This window comes from Bemisia tabaci, chromosome 8 (genome assembly GCF_918797505.1).
Source record: "Bemisia tabaci chromosome 8, PGI_BMITA_v3".
In the NCBI taxonomy this organism is placed as follows: domain Eukaryota; kingdom Metazoa; phylum Arthropoda; class Insecta; order Hemiptera; family Aleyrodidae; genus Bemisia; species Bemisia tabaci.
This window is the reverse complement of record NC_092800.1, coordinates 12,156,643-12,177,964: the sequence shown is the minus strand read 5'-3', so window position 1 is coordinate 12,177,964 and position 21,322 is coordinate 12,156,643. Positions and strand designations below refer to the sequence as shown.

General features: G+C 39.8%; 1 protein-coding gene across 3 annotated transcripts in view; it reads left to right on the top strand.

Annotated features, from left to right (window-relative positions):
* Positions 1-21,322, top strand: part of LOC109035133 (uncharacterized) — a 291,482-nt gene that overhangs the window by 111,123 nt on the left and 159,037 nt on the right. The window contains exon 1 of one of the 3 annotated variants that reach the window (XM_019048639.2): positions 10,139-11,276. The exons of the other annotated variants lie outside the window; for them this stretch is intronic. Coding sequence (XP_018904184.2) covers positions 11,107-11,276 — 170 coding nt within the window. The 5' untranslated portion in view covers positions 10,139-11,106. Of the gene's footprint in view, positions 1-10,138; positions 11,277-21,322 lie in introns of those variants that run through there. 3 annotated transcript variants of the gene reach the window in all.

The window sequence follows — 21,322 nt, the reverse complement described above, 5'->3', positions numbered from 1 at the left end:
GGCGCGGCGAGAAACGCACAGTGCCTACAAGACTACACGAATACTTCACGCATTGCGGCCAACACAGTGTGGTCAGCGCGGCACGGCGGCGGAAGTTAAAATTATTGAACCACATTCGGATGTTTTTCTACCAAACAGACCTATGTGGAGGTGAGAAATATGGGGTGTGCTCGTTAGTTCTCTGGCCGTAAGAATAAATGAGAATAATAAATTGCCAGTGACGTCAGCGGCGAAGATGGAGACTCCGATCCGCGGATCCGTGTCTTTAACTCATGAGCCCTGCCCACAACGCTCTCTTGCCATGCCCGCGGCTCATGAGTTCCGCATTCAGTTGGCACATAGGTCTGTTTGGTAGAATGTAAAATCCCGCTTTTCCAACCTTCAAAGGGAATCACGCTCACTTTTACATTGCTTCTTACGCAGCTTTCTAGAGCGCACCCCATATTTCTCACCTCCGCATAGGTCTGTTTGGTAGAAATACGTCCATTTATGTTTGTTCTCTCTTAAGTTTTAGTTCATTTCTTACAAATGAAAGGCCTTGTCCCCACAGAGATAGGTTTGCGGAACTGAACTTTCGCGCAAAGTTCAGTGAACTTTTGCTAGTAGCGTTTACAGGGCTCACGGAAAAAATGTGTTCAACACGAGTATACGCGTCTTATGCAACCCTTCTCCTCCGGCACGTTCACTGGACGGTTTTCATTGATGTTTCAAAACGAATGAGATGGGGGCGACGAAATACAGGCGGCCCATGGGCGGCAAGCAGGTAACTCCGGTCCTGTTACTGATTATTATCTCAATGAAACATTGTGGACTTATTTTTTGTTTATATTTGTTTACAGGAGGATGCTACGGCTCCGCAAACAAAAGGACCATCGTTGGAGGTTGGGCATGGGCCTGGTGGTTCGTTACCGACGTCCAATATCTATCCTTGGAGGTAAGGAGATCGTGCACGTTGAACCGTTAATGACGTCATCCGCGTATTTCCTTGAAATTAGAATTAGTTTTTTTTATTTTTTGGGTCACGAAAATGAGCCTCAGAACCTTATGCAGTCTTATGCACCCTTCTCCCTCCGGCACGTTCACTTGATGGTTTTTATTGATGTTTCAAAATGAATGAGAAGAGGGCGGCAGAGTACAGGCGGCCCATGGGCAGCAAGTAGGTAAATCCGGCCAAGGTGCACTTCATCCTCTGCAAATATCAAAATTTATAACTACTTTGAGCTCGATTATAGTTGTCCTCGCTGTCAAAGACATCGGTTGACCCAAAACGACCGAGAAAAAAGCCTAAATTGGCAGATATAAGCTACCCTTTATATGAAACCTCCCTTATTTCACATGTTGTTTATAACATATATCGTCTGTGATTTACTCTCACATATTCATACCTTCAGGCTTTGTTTTGGGTGCATTTTCCTTATTGACCAATGCGGTCCAAACATATTTGCTCTCGTTTTTGCGCACCCTGAAATGCTAACAAAATACTTCAAATGCAAGCGTGTTGACGCTAGGGGGGACATATTCATTGCATTTTAAAAAAAATTCAGTGCAGTAGCGTATCTCCTAAAGTTGTGCTCTCTCCTTAAAAGACTCACGACTCTCGAAACGCTTCCATTGCTAACATCCTAATAACATTAATTTATTCTCCTATTTTAATGACGCTTTCGCAATAATCTTTTTAAACTGCGTCTGGCTCACTTAATCGAAGACACAATATTAAGTCCCTTGTCGTGAGCCTCCTGTGTCGAAAACCCTTTATTGAACCTCTCGGTAATTATTCTGTAATTAAATTGCAATTAATTATGTCTGTCAAATTTCAATATATCGTGGTACTCCTATTTGTGGCAATGGACACTAGCACTCCAACATCTCAGAAGTTCAGAGTGATCGAAAAAGATCGCGCACACTTGGTCATGCTTGCTCTCAGAGTTTGTCACAACACAATCCAACAATCCGAACAAAACTTCTTTCACATAGTCGATTTCAACTCCAATCCGACGGTGCCTGTTTTGATCGAAGGTCTACACAATTCATCTATCCCAACCGTTTTGATAACGAGCTACTGTCAGCTGACGGACTGGAGCGAAAGCAATCGGATGAGGAATTTCATTTTCTTCCTCGATGATATCCAGGAAATCACAAGTCTGATTTTAAGTTCGGCTTCGAGGGAGGGCTTCGGTTTCGACCATGAAAAGGCATACGCTCCCACTGGGAAAGACTCAATTTCTGCAGTCAAACGGACTAATAATAAGACAGGGTGTCACAAAAAAAATTCATTTCCCCGATACTGCGTCACAGTTGATGGATATCCAATGGTCGCCACAAAATGTGACGAACACATGTTCATCTCCTCAGCAGAACTTAACGGCTCCGCGGACTTATCCGATTTGAATTTTAACATGACCCGCGGTTTGTACACAAGCCCAATTTGGAACTCGAACAATTACTTGATTTTCATGCTCAGCAAGCCAGGCCGGAATACCTATCATCTCGATACCTGTGTCTATCCTCAGGAATGGCCTCACGTTCTTTCTTCACAGAACATAACATCCCCGGAGGAATTCGATGCGCTGGTTTTTTGTTTCAAATTTATTTGGCGATTCTACCACGGTTTAAAAACGACTATCTGCAACGAGAGGGGTTGCAGTAGATACGACCCATTCGTCGAAACTATAATCCGGTACAATGGAGAGGACAACGAGACTTATTTTGACTTCACCGTCAACAACTTGAACGGGAAAACTCTGAACATAATCGCCGACGATCAGTACCATAATATCGCAAACGAAGCGGATGGTCAAGGATTCAGAGAGGCTATTGAGGTTGAAATTTTCCACGAACTTGAGATTTCGTTAAACTGCACGTTTCAATATATTTTATTTCTGATCGATAATGAAGATGGCCAAAAATATAACGTGCATTTAAACCAGCCAAGATTATTCTTAAGCTCGGAGGAGGTCGATCTCTCGAGATTCGATTTTTCGATCGGCGTTGAGATGGAGGCCATGTGTATCATCACCCCGCACAGTGAACTCATGCCACGGTGTTTGGTGCCGTTTAAAGTCTTCACGTCTCTAGTTTGGATTTTAATTCTCGTTACGGCTGTCCTCTTCGTCCTCATGCAGCGCGTGTTCCTGAAAGCTCAGAGAGGATTGTTCCTGGGCTTGTATTCGGAGGAGGAACTTACTTCATACAGCACTGCATCGTCGGTGTACATGATATACTCGTACTTCATATGTGGTAGTCCACCGCGTTTGCTTCTGGGCAAGTTATTCACGGGAAAAGTCTTATTTTTTGTTTTCATGTTTTCAGCGTTCTTCATTTCCAACGTTTTCCTAGGGGGAATGACCACGCTGCTAGCGACTACGGTTCAGTATCCAGAAATCGACACGCTGAAGGACTTGGAAGACTCTGATTTAGTCATTCAGGTGCCCAGCGTCGATTCAGCAGCGACATATTTCGCTCGGCTTGGCCTCTCTGAGAAGTTGATCGCAAAACTTTCCAGTGCTGTAGACAGAATTATAGTGGCAGAAAGTGAAACCTGGAACGTTAGTCTGATTATGCGGCAGATGATTATGTATGGCCATGTTATAATCTCGAAGGAATTTGAAAAAAGTATGCACGTCATTTTGGAGAACGATGCGTTTTTAGTGGAATTAACGCATTCTCTCAGATCCCAAACGCGCATTGTTGTGACACGGTGGCCTCTCCAAGAAAAAATTGAATACCATGTAGTTAAAGAATGTTTAAGAACGTATCCGTTCATGTTCTCGTTCCTGAAAAATTCGTACTTATTTCGCGCATTCAATGAAAAAACTGCTCAGTTTCTGGAGACCGGTCATCACATACCATTTTCTGGGAGACAGAATACTTTAGACGTAATGGATTCTGCGCATCCTAAAGATGAAGGACCGAGGCCCTACAGTTTGAACGATTTGCAGCTACCATTCCTTTGTCTTGTTGTGGGATTAGTTTTAAGTTTTGTTGTTTTCAGTGCTGAGATGGTGATGGAAGATTTTGAGAATGCTTTGGTTTTTAGGAAGTTAAGACTTTTCAAAAATTACCTGTTGTCAATTAAGTATATCAAGAGATAATTTGTTGTCAATTAGATTTATCAAGAGATAAGTTAGTAACAAGTATACAGCTCTGCATGTTTTTAGCATTATCATATGGATTGCATTTTGCAAAAAGAAACCAAGAGCTTTTAAATGTTGCTAAGGTTGTGCTACTTTTTTTACCTTCTTAAACTAATCATCGAAACAAGTTTTAACTTTACTTTTATGAAACTATAAATATAAGACGAAAGTCAACCGAGTGATTTTAATTTTTTGCATAATTTTAGTAATTTTATTGCAAAGAATTTAAGTTGCACAATCTTAGCAACATTGGAATACTTAGTTCCTCTTTGCAAAAAGCAATCCAAATTGTGCCCTCCTAAGAATTTTGGGTACAAAAACAATGCGAATTATTTCAGCTAAGGACATCCACATGTTCTTTTCAGTTCTTTGGGAAAACTTGAATGTTATAATTAATTATTGATTTAGATATTTTCCTTAGCCCTTTTTTCGTACCCGGAAAAAAACACGGTTATTCTACGGTTACCACGGTAATAATGTCACACGGGATCACGGTAGTAGAACCGTAGGTTTTGCTGATGGTAATGATGAGCACAGTGATGCCATCGTGTCTATTCTATTTCTAACTATTCCACCACAGAAGTATTGCACGGTATCAGACGATAATGAAGGCGCACCCCCGTTTGTAAAGGGACTGGTATAGTTTAGCTCTTCGTAGAGTCTCTCTGATTTTTCATAATGCGGCTCCTGTTCGATCGATTTTTGTGAAATTTGGTAACAGGTTCCATTATTAAGACGGAGCACTTGAATTTCAACTAAAAGTTTTCAAATTTGAAAACCGAAGACGGTGGATGTCGCCTAAATTGCTATCTCGGCTCCCGTTCGATCGATTAGTGTGGTACTAGGGTCAATAGTGATTTTTTTCGCAAAAAAGTCGAATCTCTGGTCGAATTTTCGAAATTTAAAAATTCAAGATGGTGGATATGGCCTAGAATGATATCTTGGTGCCTTGAAATCATCCGACTTTATGATCGAGATATCTTTTCTTTTTCTGTTCACTATCTATAACGATGCACTTCCAGCCAATTTAAACCTGGGCATCGGCGCGCTTTTCAACTTTTTCGTATCGAAACCGATTGTTTATTTATTCATGTATTTATTATCTTCTATCATAGACGTGAAAGCTAGCTGACAGTAACACTAATTCACGCCTAGTATGTAACGGCGCTTTATCAGTGAGTCCGTTTACTTCAATAGCAATTCAATTTTGGATCCGCAATAAATGTTCGTTCGAACTTTCCTACTCGTGCTTCTTCTTTCTTTAAAAGGAGAAACATCCAAATTGACTGAAATTAAACGGTGAATTAATTTATCAGTATTTAACTAATACGATAGGAATATCACATACTTCTCGCAATAGTAAGATGAAAGAGCAACTTTCCAACACGTGGAATCCGAGTGAGCAACTATTCGAACTCCGGAGTCGGTTTTTAGTATCACGCGAAATTGAAGGAAAATCATAGCCCTTAGCCTATCTCAAGTTACAGACTTTTATGAATGTTAAGCGCACATTCATAAAAAAATCCAGTATTTTCCGCAATGAGGTGAAATACGTTTGACCATTTCTTGAACTTAATGAATGGCTGAAAAACTTGTGTATTTGCCGCGATATTCAGGTAAACTACACATATTTTTAATGACTTTACAAGACAGCTTTCTCCCCGCCCGCAATATCCCTGCGATTATCGAGCAACATTTGTATGTAAAAATCCCTGCGATTATTGAGTAATTTCTGAATTTGTATGAAAACCACCAGAAAAATCGCGCATTTACAGCGATAGCGAGATGAAGAGCTTGCAATTTCTTAGAATTTAACAAATTCGCTTGAGAAATCGCTTAGTTCTCGCCATATTGAGATGTATTTCTCATAATTTCGCTCTTTAAATAGAGTGGAAACAAAGTGAGCAACTATTCGAACTCCGGAGTAGGTATGTTGTGTCACGCAGAATTATAATTTTAATTACTGTAATGATAATTACAGAACAAATAAACTTCATTATAATAAAGAAAATTCAAAAATATGTGTATGTTTTGATAATTACTGTAATGATAATTACTGTAATAATAATTACAGAACAAATAAACTTCATTATAATAAAAAAGGTTCAAAAATACATCTATATTTTGATAATCTTATTTCCTTTAGTGCTAATTTGAATAATCACAATTTTAGCAGAAACTAATCGAACTCCCTTCGATTTTTCAGAAGGAGAATCAGAATTAATTTCAGGATTTAATATTGAATATAGAAGAACCAGATTTATAATGCGTTTCCTTTCAGAATATTGTAGTATTTTAATTATGAGATCATTAACTATATTATATTTACAAACCTAGAATCTACTAGTGCAAGGTTTTATGTTGGATATTTGATTATATGCTTTATCTTCGTGTGAACCCGAGCAACCTTACCTCGATTTCGGTACGACAAGCTTATAAAGTTAAACTGAACCCAAATTCTTCCATTAACAACCCTTATTCTGTTCATCTCCTTCCCGATGAAAATTTTATGGACTAAAAATTTGAATTGAAGGAAAATCATAGTCTGTAGTCCATCTCAAGTTACAGACGTTTACGAATACTATGCTCACATTCTCACAGAAATCGCGTTTTTTTCCTTGGTATTGAGGTGAAAATTGGATGAACCTTCAGCTTTCACTACTTCGTTGGAACATTTTTTTCACTTGCCGCGCATTAAGGTAAATGTATAGCGTAATTTTTCTGCTTTATTAAAACCACTGCAATAATCGCGTGATTGCGCTGGTGATCGCAGAATTTCTCATTTTTTTCACAAAATAACCGGGATAAACGAATTTTCCGTCAAACGGGGTGAAGAGCTTGTCAATTTCTTATAGGATTCAACAAACTCGCTGGAGATGTCGCGATATTGAGATGAATTTTGCGTAATGTCGCTCTTTTTAGTAATTGGAATCCAAGTGAGCAACTATTCAAACTCCGGGGTAGGTATGTGGTATCACGTGAAACTGAAGGAAAATCATAGCGTTTTGCGCACGTTTATGAATATAATGCTCGCATCGATGTAGAAACCGCGTATTTTCCGCAATGATGTGAAAATTATATGATCTTTTCCGCTGAAAATGTTTCGCTGGAAAAAACGCGTTTCCTGAGAAAACTAGATGAAAAGCGAGGATTTCTGAGGATTCTCGGTGCCACATTTTCAACATATCAAAATCCGAGATGGCGAGAGTGGCCTTAGATTATGCCTTGGCGCTTCTGGAATCATCCGAACTTGGAATCGAGATATCTGTTCTTTTTCAAAGTTTATTCATCGTACGGAGTAAAAATTACAAAATTGAACGTATTGAAGTAAACTTTAGACTTCCGAAATTAAAGAAACCACAAAAAATTAAAGCAGTAAGGCGCATCCAAGCACCATTATTTCCAAAAGAACCGAGCCAGTGCTGCGGTTTACAAGAGCTTAAGACGTGGGTCTGCAAATCCAGCCTATAAAAGAATCAGACGAGAACCTGAAAAGAAAGGAAAAACGAGTGTCAACACAGCCGAAGACAGGCAAGACGTATTCGGGCTTCTTTTTTAACTTTTCTCCGAGCGACACCTCATTGACAGCATATAGCAGAGCATTGAGAGCTCAAGCTTCGCGTCATCGCGCCTTCAATTTTTCATATGCAGCACAGACGTCCATCAAGTACGAATAGTTGTATCTCTTCGCCGTCGTAAACGCGCATCCTTTCCCTCCCCCTATGTCCATTTTGTGTTAGTTTTCGATTGTCTTATTCGTAATGGTGCTTCGAACACTACGTGAGTAACACAGCCGAAGGTAGAAGAGGTAGGAATGTGTTCGGGCCTCTTTTTGAACTTTTCTCCCGAATCTGAGCCCTGAGCGACACTTCATTGATAACATATAGCAGAGCACTGAGAGCTCACGCTTCGTGTCATCGCGCCTTCAATTTTTCAAATGCAGCACGGATGGACGTCCATCAAGTAGGAATAGTTGTATCTCTGCGCCGTCGTAAACGCGCATCCTTGCCCTCGCTTTATTTCCATATTGTGTTTGTTTCCGTTCATTTTTAAATGAAGGGAAGCAAAGAGTTTCAGAAAGTTTTGTTGTGACACTGGGTTCATCGCATGTTTCTATTAAGACATGAACCCTGAGACCCATAAGAATATATTCATAACAAGGCTCACGTCATAATGCACATAGTTCCGTTTGGTAGAAATACGTCCGTCTATGGTTTACGTTGTGGTAAAGGGAGGTTCGAGGAGATCTCTAACTTGGCATCATACAAAGAACCATCTCTGCAAAACTCAAGAAAATTCAGCAGTATATATCTGCGAAAAGTCCTTGAAGGAATTTCAACGATTTATCACCACAAAGAAACAAAAAACCGAATAAAATATAAGAGTTATATTTTCAGAAATATTTCTAGATTTGTACATTTTAAGGAAGGTTCGCACCTTTTTTAAAGTTTGAAAAAATCATATAATTTCCCGTCTCGTATTTTTTTTTTTTATTTTTTGCAGTGATAAATTATCGTAAACCCTTCCAAGAGTCCGGAGTCAAAGGTAAACTTCTGAATTTTACTTGGGATTGGCAAAAACTGTGCTTTTTTTACGCTATTTCAAGTTTTTTTTTTTTTTTTTTTTTTTTTTTTTTTTTTTAAAAAAAAAAACCTGTAAACTAAACCAAACGGTGCCCCCTGAGAAAGTAAGGAAAAAAGCTGACAAAGGAAGGACTAAGAACACTTTTTTAAACAAACATGTAGGTAAGCTAAGTGGGCTTTTTCTTGAGGAAAGAAGCCGTTTCAGGAAACTATGGATGCGGCCTTAACATGTTCCGTCGACAATGGCGAGGCGTGAATGATCGATTATCGATATTAACCCATTTGAAGCTACTCAAAGAATCGATTATGAAGGTATTCGTTGCGAGCACCATGATTATCGATCCTTTTCCATTGGTTCAAGCGACAGATCAACCGATACATCGCAAAGTACGCCATGTCACTGACCGTTGAGGGACAGATCAATTCCATTCATCGCCGTTTCACTGAATGGTGGATCATGTTTACTACTCCATCGCGATCCGTCAGAAAAAAACCGATCGTAGTATTCTTGACCTTGGCATTGAACCAGGTGTATAGTTTGCGGCGACCGCCGGTAGGCAGCGCTCCGATCTCGAGGTATCCGAGGGTGCTGAAGGGTCCTCCATGGCGGAGGCTCCTCAATCCTCCGCCAATCGGCAGAGAGACCATTCGGCGATCCTCCGCGGCCGCGCATCGCTCCACTCAACCCAATCGCGTGTTGGTCCGACCCCCACGTGTGATCATTTTTAAACGTTTATTTGCCATCTCCCGATTTTATTTTCGAATTTGAAATGTGTGTTTTATGAAGATTACTCCTGTATCATCTCTCTAACATGTGCTCGGTCAACTCGCGTGTCAACGGAGCACTCACGTGTAAACATTTCCCTGTGATTCCAAGTTTTTAGTGTGTGTTTTGTGAAGATCACTCGCGTGTCATCTCTCCGACAGTCACTCGGTCACTCGCGTGCCAATGGACCACTCACGTGTAAACATTTTCCAAGTTTTTGATGTGCGTTTTTTCACGTGTCATCTCATCTCGCGTCTGTTGATTACGTTCGGCGCACTCGCTTGTTAACCAATCGCTCACGTGTAAAAATGACTGAAAACTAATTATTTCCTCGACAAAAAGTGTGATACCAGCTTTGTGCGTTTCCTTTGATTTTTCGCAGGCCCACCACGTACTTTTTCGGCCTTTTTTTGTGTTTTTCCATCAATCCAGCGATTTCAAAGTGTTGTTTTCACAACTCTCTCAATCACTCAACGCGAGTCTCATAATGTTTTCAATACTCTTGCAAATTGATCCCTTTTTTGCGAATCGACATATTTTCATTCGATGATGTGAAACGTCTTGCAGGTCATATTTTGTGTATCCTATCGAACCGCCGTTTGAATCTTTGGTGACTTTTGCGACCTGCCTCTCTCGAAAATTGTTTTGCTCATTTTAGCAGTGATACGATTCTCTCTTCTTGTGTAATTAAAGTGATGGCCTCCTATATTCGGATTTCCGTCGTATGATCCTGACGTCTAGATTTTATTAATTTATTTCTGCACTCGTTGCATGGAAATTGATGTTAATAAATTGATTAAAGTATCAGCACAGTGGTATTTTCTCTTCGCGTGACTGCTCGACAAACCAGCGATGACATTTCTTAAAATTGAAACCTATCAAGCCCCCATCAGTTTTTCGGAAAAACCAGTCGTGGTTTATACAAGATATCACCGAGAGCGCAATCACAAAATTTTTGGTGAAATATCGGGTGATATTTCCCCATTTTTTTGTCAGACAGTCACGGAAATTTCTCATTGAAAGAGAGGGTACAACTCAAGTGTGTGACACTGCAAGTTCCTCAAAAAGTGAATTTTTGTCTGCGAATGTCAAGATTATCGACTCGATATTATTTTGTTATTTGGAGGGAAACATACATTCCCTTTCGCAAGTCGGAAAATCGGTCAACCAAAAGATAAAAGTGCGGGTAGTGCAACGGTTTTTAAAGTGCCTGTGCTGACGCGTTATTCCGCGAGTGTCGCAGACGAAGTGACAAGGGTTTGTATTTGCTTGCGAGAGGTCATCAATAATTCCATCGAGTGGATTTTTTCAGTCCATCATAGAGTTTTGAGTATTTTTTCCCTGGTTGTTGTATTGAAAGCGTTACGTTTGTCCAAGTTCGATCGGTTCCCGGGTTGTGTTCGACTCCATGCAAGTCTCTCCGTGCAATCATCTCGTGTCGGCGTCGCGCCCCGAAGAATTTAGTCGGCCCGGAATTTTTCCCGCTCAAGAAAAAGCATGAAGGTGTGCAAATGCTCCCCGAAATTCGTCGCCTGTAAAGTGTCTTGTTCGGTTCACCACCCGTTACACTCGAAAAGCAAAAGGAGGAACTTGGAAATAATGCTCATGCACTTTCCGCTCAAGTATGATTAAGTGGTTGTTGTTCCTGATGATCTTGACGTCCAGCCTGGCTTTCGATTGGAGTGAAAATTTCGTGTTCCAGGATTTTAGCAAGGATACCAGCGACCTGTACATCAATTACAACGGGATTTCGGCCAAACAAAGCATCACCAAATCAAAAATCAAAGGAAAAAGGTTTGTTCATTTTTTCGGGATGACATTATCAGAAATTTAAAACATTTTATAAAAACATGTAATTCTCTTGCTCACTATTTTTTTGTCAAGTTTGACCTGACTTTACATAGTTTCGCTTCCACTGGATCGGCTAAAGGCTCAATACTTTATTTTCTTTCAATAGAATACTCATAATAATGAGTAGCCGAAAACCAATAATTTCATTTTTCCTTTCTTCTATCGTCATTTCCGTCATTGACCAGAGAAATTTGCAGAATTCCTCCAATGCTGATAACTTTCCTCGATTACTCTCCTTTCTATTCTTCAGTTTCGCTGTTGATCGACTCCAAAAGCCAGTGGTGGTTAACTGAGAGTATAACAGTTTTGAAACTACAACAGGGGTGTAAATTATTCCTAGACCTTTACAATTTTGCAGGAGGTCCCTGAGATTTCCTGCAACGCGCTAGGGTTTAGCGAAAAGATCAGCACAACGAGCTGATCAAAGCTTTGTTCAATTTTTGAAGAATTTCAAGATAAATTTGAGATACGTGACAAAGTCACGTTATTTTTCAAGAATTAAAAGTCGAAGAACCGTCCAAAAAAAAAAAAATCTCTTTCATCCTCTTCAATTTTTTGCCCCTCTTTTCTCAATTGCACAATTTGGTCGCTATATCAGGCATTTAAAATAATTTGCACCCCTGAATGAAACCACGTTTCTTTGTTTGCGACGTTGCAATTTTCTGTTTTATTTTTCTTTCCATCGTCGTCATCGCTCAAAATTTCGTGCGGTCATTTTTTAATTTTCGAAGAACGTTTTTAATAAATTAAATAAAGATTCTAACGTAAACGGCAAACATCAATTTTTCATTTCTAAATAAATTTCGGAAGTTTTTGATCGAAGCAGTATGTCCTGCGTAAGATTCTGACAAGGAAGCATGCCTTGAGGAATTTTAATTCTGACCCTGCCCAAACAGTGGCGTGGCATGTTGTGCGATTCATTGATTCATCTGCCATTTAAATGGAAAAATTTCGATATACAGGGTGTTCGCAACGAACACCTTAATAATCGATTCTTTACCATAGCTTCAAATGGAATATTATCGATAGTCAATCATTCACGCCACGCCACTGTGCCCAAAGGTCCATTGCAACAAGCGCGGTGTTGGAGAAGTGCTGTGCTTTTTTTTGCGTGGATTTCAGCTGCATCGGTATTTGGGCGTATTTCTGCCAAACGGAACCAGGTGCATTAGGACATGAGCCCTGAGATCCATAAGAATACATGCATAACAAGGCTCACGTCTTCATGCACATAGGTCCGTTTGGCAGAAATAAGTCCATTTGATGATGCTGCCTGGACTGAAATCCGACCGGAAATATTGGTACAATATTCTTCCTACGAATCTCTTCGATGCCGCTAATGCAAGTCAATCGTCTTCCTCGCATTTCGAATGCCGCATTATTTTATTAATCAAGGCCGAAATTCAGTTCTGTAGAACTCGTTACGTTGAATTTCTTTCGCGAGGCAGGTTACATTTTTGTCTTACATTCGCCGCTTTTAATTTAGCGGCATCGGAATTCGATAACCGCGCCGTCTCGCCAGATCGATTTATGGTCAAACTGGAATGCCAATCCGTCGTGCTAAAGTAAAACGCCGTATGAGCTGTTGGCATTTGTTACATTTTCTCCGATACAAGCCGCATTATCTCGCGAATTTATGCACTCTTTTGTTTGATATTTCATCACGAAATTTTATTCGAAGAGTTACATCTAAAATGTTTGAAAATTTCAAAGGAAAATGTTCATGACTTTTTTCGAAAATGAATAATCTGTCCGCAGAAATTTTGCGAAGTTCAAGTATTCATGAGTCGTTTTCCCTAGATCGGCAGCGATCGTGCCCTTGTCGAGCCGAGAGATGATTGCAGCATCAAAATTCATCCTCAATCATTAGGATGCTTTGATTGTTTTTCACTGTTGTTATCGCGATATTATGATGCGCGTCTGTGCAAGCACCTGTGACGCGTAAATTCGGTTTTTGAATTTATGCGTGATACGTGGAAGGATCTAAAAAATTGTTATTATTTAGGGGCTGATTTCGCCAGGCCGCGTATCATAGAATGGCGGATTCTTCATTGATGCCAGCTTTCATTCGGCCAATTCGTGCCTATATCCTTTATGCGAATGTAAATATCTAGATTCACTCCGATGATATGGTTACTAACTCAATCTTTCTGTTTAAATCCTCGATACATCGAATTTCGAATATCGAATAAGTCACTCGATCAATCTGTGGTGGATGCATCATGGGTGGCGGTAGCCACCTCCGGACAAAGTCTAAACTCGACAACACTGGAAAGCCTCCAAACGAAAAAGGTGGCAGCCAACCATAGACGCACGTTTTAAAGTACCTGTGAGTTTCAGCTTCCCCACAGTATTTAGACACAGAGCTACTTGTCTAGAGCAAGCGTTTTATTAGTATGGGTCGTGGACATTTTCAAAATTTTTGGCAAACTCAAAAATATTTGCACCAGCACCGTAGCTGCGTTGCTGCGCTGCGCTGAAGGAAAGTAGACGGAGATTGTGTGTGAAACGTTGCGTCTTTTAATATTGCAGGCGCTTCGATGGGAAGAGCCTCGCATGCCAGCCTCGATTGGGTCGACCGCAGCTTGGCGCTGATATTGCCTTCTGTCTTCGCCTGCCTGTTTGCCCGTACAGAGGATTTTACCACGTTTTACTAAATAGTAGAGGTTTTCTATCTAATCACCAGTTTTTTTTGTTTTTTTTGTTTTTTTTTTGCTTTTTTTTAAATTAAGTTTAAATATGTACGCAAATGGTTCACCATGCAAAAATGCATCCCTAATTTCAGAAATCCAAGACAGGAGGAAAGGTTTTAATGTTGTTTTGACATGCTTGGTTTGATTGAAGCGTCGTCCTGTCGAAAGTTAATTCGTATTGAAAATTTTATGAAGGAATTTAACCTCCCTGTTAACGCATGGATTCCAAAACCTGCTCTCTCGTAAATTGAATTACTTTTTCTACGAAAATTATTCAAATTAACCACTTCTAGGTTCATTGGATACAAATTTCTTGAAAATCGCATTATATCTCCAGTAATTTGTATTTGTTTTCATAATATATCTACTAAGTATTCCGAAACTAAATTAACTATTATTTTATAAGTTACTTATGAGATAGGAGCAACATCCAGCCATTAGTTGATCTTGCGTATTCTCCCCATTTGAACAGCTTTTTTAAACAGTACCATGTCGAAACCACAGCTATCATTTTCAACAAAAAAAAATTAAAAAAAAAAGAAAATTCTCCGGTCCAATGACCCTTTTCGTAAAAAGAAGAAGAAAGAAGAAAAATCGCAGATATTCAACCAAGAATTTCTATCGAGGTGAAATGAACTCAAATTGCAAAGAAGGAGGATAGGTTTCGTATATTTTATCTACCATCAAAGTCCAAATTTTCAGTGAGTAAGAAACGTGCAAGTGAGTAAAATTTTTGGGTTTCGATGCCAACATGAACCCTAAATTTCTGCCTACGAGTAAAACGAAGCATATCACTGAAAAAAAATCTCGGTGTATTTGCTAAGAAATGGGTAAAATTACCAAGAATTCCGGGTTCTATTTGATCACGATTTTTTCTTAGTAAAATTACCATTTTTGGAATTGGTTTTACCGAGAAATCTCGGTAAAAATTATTGAACTTTCTCGATAATTTTACTGGACCTTGGTAAAAACGCCAATATTTTTTATCGACTGTGGTAGAATTACCGAGGTAAAATGGCAAAGTTACCGGGATTGATTACCAATAAAAGTGGTATTCTTACCTGGAAAAAACAGTAAAAATACCGATGTTTAGGTAAGCTTACCAGTCTGTCTTGGTAAAATTATCAATAATTGGTAAAAAAAAGTGAGATGGTAAAGGTACCAACGGACCGTGGTAAAAATGCCGAGAATTTGTTTTCAGTGTTGAGCCACAAACTTGGCAACATTGAATTTTCAAAATGACGTTTTTGGCCTCGAGTCTAACTCGGAGCACACCTTGTTCTTGGTAATTTTTGGGGGCCGTAAAAACTAAGAGAGAGAAATTAGAATGTCGAGTGTTTTTGAGCGATCGCAAGTCCCGCCACAGCGGCGGTTGACGATGCAGCTCGGAAACACGTATCCAAATCAGAAGAAACCGTCTCAAATGTGACATGACCCCTGTCGAACATGCATTTTTATGGGTCACGGAGCTCAGATCACAATGACGACAGTTCCTTTTGATTCAAATCGTTAGTTCGTATCCGGTTATGACACTCTTCTTCATAAAAACAAACACGGGCTGGATGAGACTGGATAAATTAATTCGACTCATCTTCTCACCTCCAGACTCCTTTGATAATTTGTCCGGTCGTCGCGTCGCACAGTGGAACGAGATAATAGAAGAGGTTGGACTTATGACATTTCTTGCTGAAATTTTAAATTTTGCTGTTAATTTTGTCGCAAATTCAATTTCAAGGGGTGTTTCTGAAAAGAAATGTCACGAAAAAACCAATGAAGCCGCACTCAAACTTGTTTGTTTCGAATTTCCAGAAATATAAGTTTTCAAAATTTTTAGATTTTGTTCGACCTCTCCTATTGATTCGGGCCAGTGTGCGTCGCGCCGTGTGGATACCCGAGAAATTTGACGCAAGTCCGATTTTATGACGACTGCTTGACGGACATTTAGGTGCTCTACGCTGTGTCGCGTCGTCCCGGGGTCAAATCTGAGGTTGAATTGTTGACTCTGTAGATCGTCTATCGATTCTTGGATCGATAAATCTCTTCCAGGTTGTTTAAGGGGGTAGGGAGACCTATGGTGGCCCATAGTAACGCAGTCAACTTTGATGTCCCTTTTCTCAGGATCTATTGAGTATGTGTTCAAAAAAACTTTTTTTGGTAGATGCTTTTCCATAGGGTCGCTAGATTAATTAAATACAAAGTTTTTTTCAAAATTTGAAAAAAATTAAAAATTATGCCTCTTTTAAATTTTAGTATGAATAGAAAATTTGCAGGTGTCTGAAATTTGATGAATTTCGTGTTTTCCTACTGACTGAACTGAACACAAGGATACCCTTGGTTCATGAATTTAACAACTATTGGAGAAGATATGACAAAATGATCTAATCTGCTCAAATACGTGTGTTTAAATGGGAAATGCCGTCAGATGACGTCACTAGGCGGTGCATTTTCTCACTTTTAAATCTATTTTTATACTATTTCCCGTATCAGAAAAAAAATTATGAAAAATACTGTCAAATCAGCTCTTTAAGCACTTTCAGATGAAGCAGTAGAAAATTTGCATGCAAATTCTCCATTTTCCTAAAAATTTTGACTATGAAAAACCATAAAAATTTCGGTATTTTTTTGTAAAGAGTCCGTGTGTTTAAAGAAAATACCAAACCAAAAATTATGTTCAAAAAAAGACCCAATAGATCCTGAGAAAGGGGAAATTTCTGTCAAAATATTTGGATCACCGAAAATCAGAGTTTTACAAAACAAGTATTAAAAAAAACGCATTGAAAAAATTTGGTACAGTACCTAAACCTCCCCAAAAAATTCGAAATTTGGAATTTTTTGCGCGCTCGTAGGTCGAAGAAAACGAATTTGGGAGTCCCAAAATTTCAAGGGTATAACTCTGAAAAAGGCAAGAACCCCAGGGGCGGCACGGGACTTTTGAATCACCCTATACAGCCAGTGCTCCATACTGCCCCATTCAGTCTAAACGCAAAACGGACGTATTTATGCCAAAAGGAACTATGTTTCACGCAAACCCTATGCACATAGTTCCTTTTAGCATAAATACGTACAAATGAACGTATTTCTATCAAACGGAACTGTGTGCATTATGACATGAGCCCTAAGACCCATAAGAATACATGCATTCCAAGGCTCATGTCATAATGCACATAGTTCCGTTTGACAGAAATGCGTCCAAATATCATTCGCAAGAGGCGACAACGCCGGATATGGCCAATCAGTTCTGATTTCCGCTCCGACCATCGACCACCCGCTACCCCGCGGCCACAGGGTGGGGGGTGCACGGCGAAAAGCGTGACAATTTAAAAGCGCGCCTAACAACGTCGTTAGTGGCGAATTACGATTCGGTTAATCAAACCAAAGTCTAACGAGTGTGACCCGGCTTGGACCACGACCTCGTAGAATTTTACAACCGAGGATTACCCGCGGTCGTAGCGCCCTCTCGCACCCGAAACTCCTAAACACACTTCGGGATGAGCCGCGTACTCCATATAACACCGTCCTTTCCAGGGCTCAAGTCGGAATCGAGTTAGGTTTTTATGTCGGTGGAGCGACGTAGCGGCGGGGCGACATGGAAACGACTCTCGTTATTGGCCGATGGATTGGTTCCGCGTGTCACAGAATCGTGTTTTCATGGTGATAGACTGTGTGCGGAAAGAAACTGGCGGTGGTGGTGGCTAGTTAAGATTTGCCGGTCATTTTGCGCGTCGTTTTATGACGTTACCATGGCTTCCATGGGCGAAGCTGGGGGGATTCCGGAGGGGGCTGCCGCTCCCCAGGATGCTGGTGTCCCCACCGAAAGTTGCGTTCGCATGGTCACTCAATACTACTGCCGTGCTGAGGAAGAACGCCGTGTGATCCTTTAGAAGCTGTCATATTTCCTTTGATAAAAAACGAATTGAGAGAAAACTTGTGAATATTTTTCCTTGCAATTTTCAAAAAAAAATTTTGTAATTTAATCTAAAATATCTAAAAATGTCAAGGAAAAATGTGCATAACTTTCCTCAAAAATACATGTTCTAGCCAGGAAAATGTGTCAACTTTCGAATGATCATATGGCATTCTTCCATAGCAAGGTAGCCTAGTAGACCCTCGAAAAGGGTGAATGGGTTACACTGGGTAATTGGGAACCAATATTTCTGGCTCATTTCACTAGTAACGTATGTGCAATTAGTTTCATACGTAGATCGGTGCTTTACTAGGTGCACTGGAAAAAAAAACACATTGGATCTAAAGTCCAGACTCTTAAAAACATTGATAAGAAAAAGTACTCTTGATTCAATCAGAATCTAGCTTAAATCAAGAACCAAGCCTCTTAATTTAAGCGGATTTCGTTTTGATTCAAGCAAAAATCCGATTGAATCAAGAGTATTTTTTCTTGTCAATGTTTTCAAGAGTCTGGACTCTAGATCCAATGTGGTTTTTTCTCCAGTGTAAGTGAAAAATAGTGATTCTAATTGAAAGGAACTGAAGCTGCATTCCTGTGCTAGTTGGCGACTCACCAGTGGGCTGATTGTTGAAATTGATAGACTAAGCGATAGACAAATAAAGCATATGAGAATGGAGCGATGCTATTGGTTGAAACGAGTGGTTCCTATAGACAAAGGGAGAAAATGATGGCCTAACTAAAGGGTCTCTCGTGAGTTGCCGTTCGTTAGTCTTTTACCGATCTTCTATTGTCTATTGCAACCAACTGCCTTCACCAATAGGACCCCTTCATGTCTTCTTTGTCTATCGCTTTATCTAACAATTAACAATCAGCCCGCTGCATCCTCACATTAGATGACTCACGCTTGAGGACCAAAAAGGCCGAATTAGGGATGACACGGAATCAAAATTGATAGCCGAGATTAAACGAAGCAGAAATTTAAAAGCTGTCGGCCCTCTCTTTTTGAAAAGACGGCCCGAACTAAATTAAGGGTAATTGATAAGTGCGCCTTTGGGGTCCGGCCCGATGCCTCTTAGCCCGAAACTGCGAGTCCCCATAAGCAATAAATATTTGAATGAAAATTTTGTAATTATTTGTTCGATGTGGCAACGACAGACTGACTGACAACCCTCGGGCCGAAACGCGTGGTGCGCACCCCCGCCTACCCCTCTCAGGAGGGGCTCTGCCTCTCCTAAGCAAGAACAGCGAATGTACATGCAGTTTCTATTTGATTTGCGCGATTTTGCAGGGTAGGTCTTGCTACTGTTATCACTGTTTCAATCTTCCGCGGCGAGGTAATCCATCCAGGCCAATCTGTTTGTGTTCGGTTCATCACTGTTAATTCTTAAAGAGGGTCGTTCGGACTATTGCAGCTCTTGTAAAAATTATCATAGTATGAAATCAGCGGTTATTAGAACAAGTTGCAAAGAGGGTCTACTCACCGATAGGCTCCCTCTGTCAAGAAAAATACACTGTCAGAATGGTTTTTTCATGTGTTTATTCTGACACAGACGATACCGAAAACGCGGAAAATGACACGAGCCCGATAAGGGTGGATGAAAGACAAGCCTTCTTGTCTTAGTATTTTGTAGTGTTGAAAATATTGATTGAAAATCACCAAAACTATTACGCATTTCTTTTAAAATTACTTTCTGGCACAAATTTTTAGTATGTTCTTCTTCGCGTCTTCTTTTACCACCTTGATGAAATGTAACTGGTCATCTCGTTAAAACTTAGACCAAAAATAATTCCATACTTGTGTTTTACCATTTCCAAAAAAAATTCGTTTGGAGGTAGGTAAAAAAAGTCATTAAGTAAAATGCAATCATTATGTGGAGCGCAGAAAAATTATTTCTCTCAGTTAGCGGCGCACAAACATTTATGGAATAGTATAATTTTCCGTCATGAACTCGAAAGCTAATATTTTTTTTTAAAAAAAACGAAAATTTCTACTTTACTTAATTGTGCCAAGCTACCAACGTCTCTTTTTAAGCAATCTATCTCTAGCGGGCACTGACGGATCCAGGAAATTTGCAACATGGTTTTTACTCCGTTTAAACCTAAGGGAATGTATCGATTTTCGGAGAGGCCAGGTGCTCGAGGTGCTCCGACAAGAATCGATTATTCAACACAGGTTGAAATAGAGGAAAGCCAGTGTTGCGAACCTGCTGGATTTTGCTACACCGTATAGCAAGATCCGCAAAAGCCTCGTCCGATGATTCCCGAACACGAAAAAGATCACTTGATCTGGCTCCGATTGAGTCGTCTCTTGTCTCTAGTTTCTTGTCAGTGAGATGAAAGGGATGGATTAATCCTTGGAAGACGGTGAGGAAGATACTGCAGTCCTAGCCAGAAACTGACAAAGTTGCCAAATTCACCAAAAACATTCAATTTCGAAGAGACACCCAGCTTAAGTCGCATCCCTCTCAGTTCATGAAAAAAATGTTACAGTTTATAACTAACTCAGATGCATAGTACTTAAAATGTCGATAAATCGGCACTTTCCGTCCTTAGCAAGATCGTTTAAATCATCAGTCAAAAAAATTTAGAATAAACTAATAAATAAATTACCTTAATGCGATATTATTCCATAAAGTTCGTTTTTTTTTAAATTAATGTTATATAGGGTTTTTCCTATTTTTAATTTAAACATAATTTTGGGTGTTTTTCAGAAGGTTTGTTAATGAATTAAAGAAATTTAATGAAGGGAAAAAAATTTCCGGAAAATCGATCCGATGGAAGCAATCGTCGATTTCACACATTTGACGCTATATCGTTGAGCTATTTTTTCCAAGTTCTCATATTAATGTCCTATTGAGAACAACCCAAAAAAAGAGAGAAAAAATTATTTCTGAAAAATTTCAAAATTGAGTCTTTGCTGAAAAACGCCTTGTGTGTACGTATTTGAACTCCAAAAAATCTGACCGAAATATTTTTATCTTACTTCTTCATCCAAATAAGTATGTTTATAGCCCTAAAAACCCTATTAAAAAAAACAAAAAAACAAAAAAAAAAAAAAAAGATTTTTCAATTGCTTTTCTTTTGGTTCGACGCAAAAATTCTTGCACTTCAAGCGAGAAATTCGACTTTGCACAATGTGGCACACGGTATCAGACCGTTCCGCGTTCCTTGTATCGGCGAGAGTTGCGAATTTTGGCTCCTTGTCAAGGGACCGTGTTCCGTCCGCAAGACAAGACCTCTGTCTCCTTTCCAATTTTTATCCCCCGGTTCGACAACGGATGGTGGTTACTCGCGACGTCTGTTTAGCACCGCTATTTACCCGGCAAGAGGGTGAATGTCTAATTAGTCTCGCAGGCATCCAAGATCCACGGCTAGACGGTAGTCCAATCCAA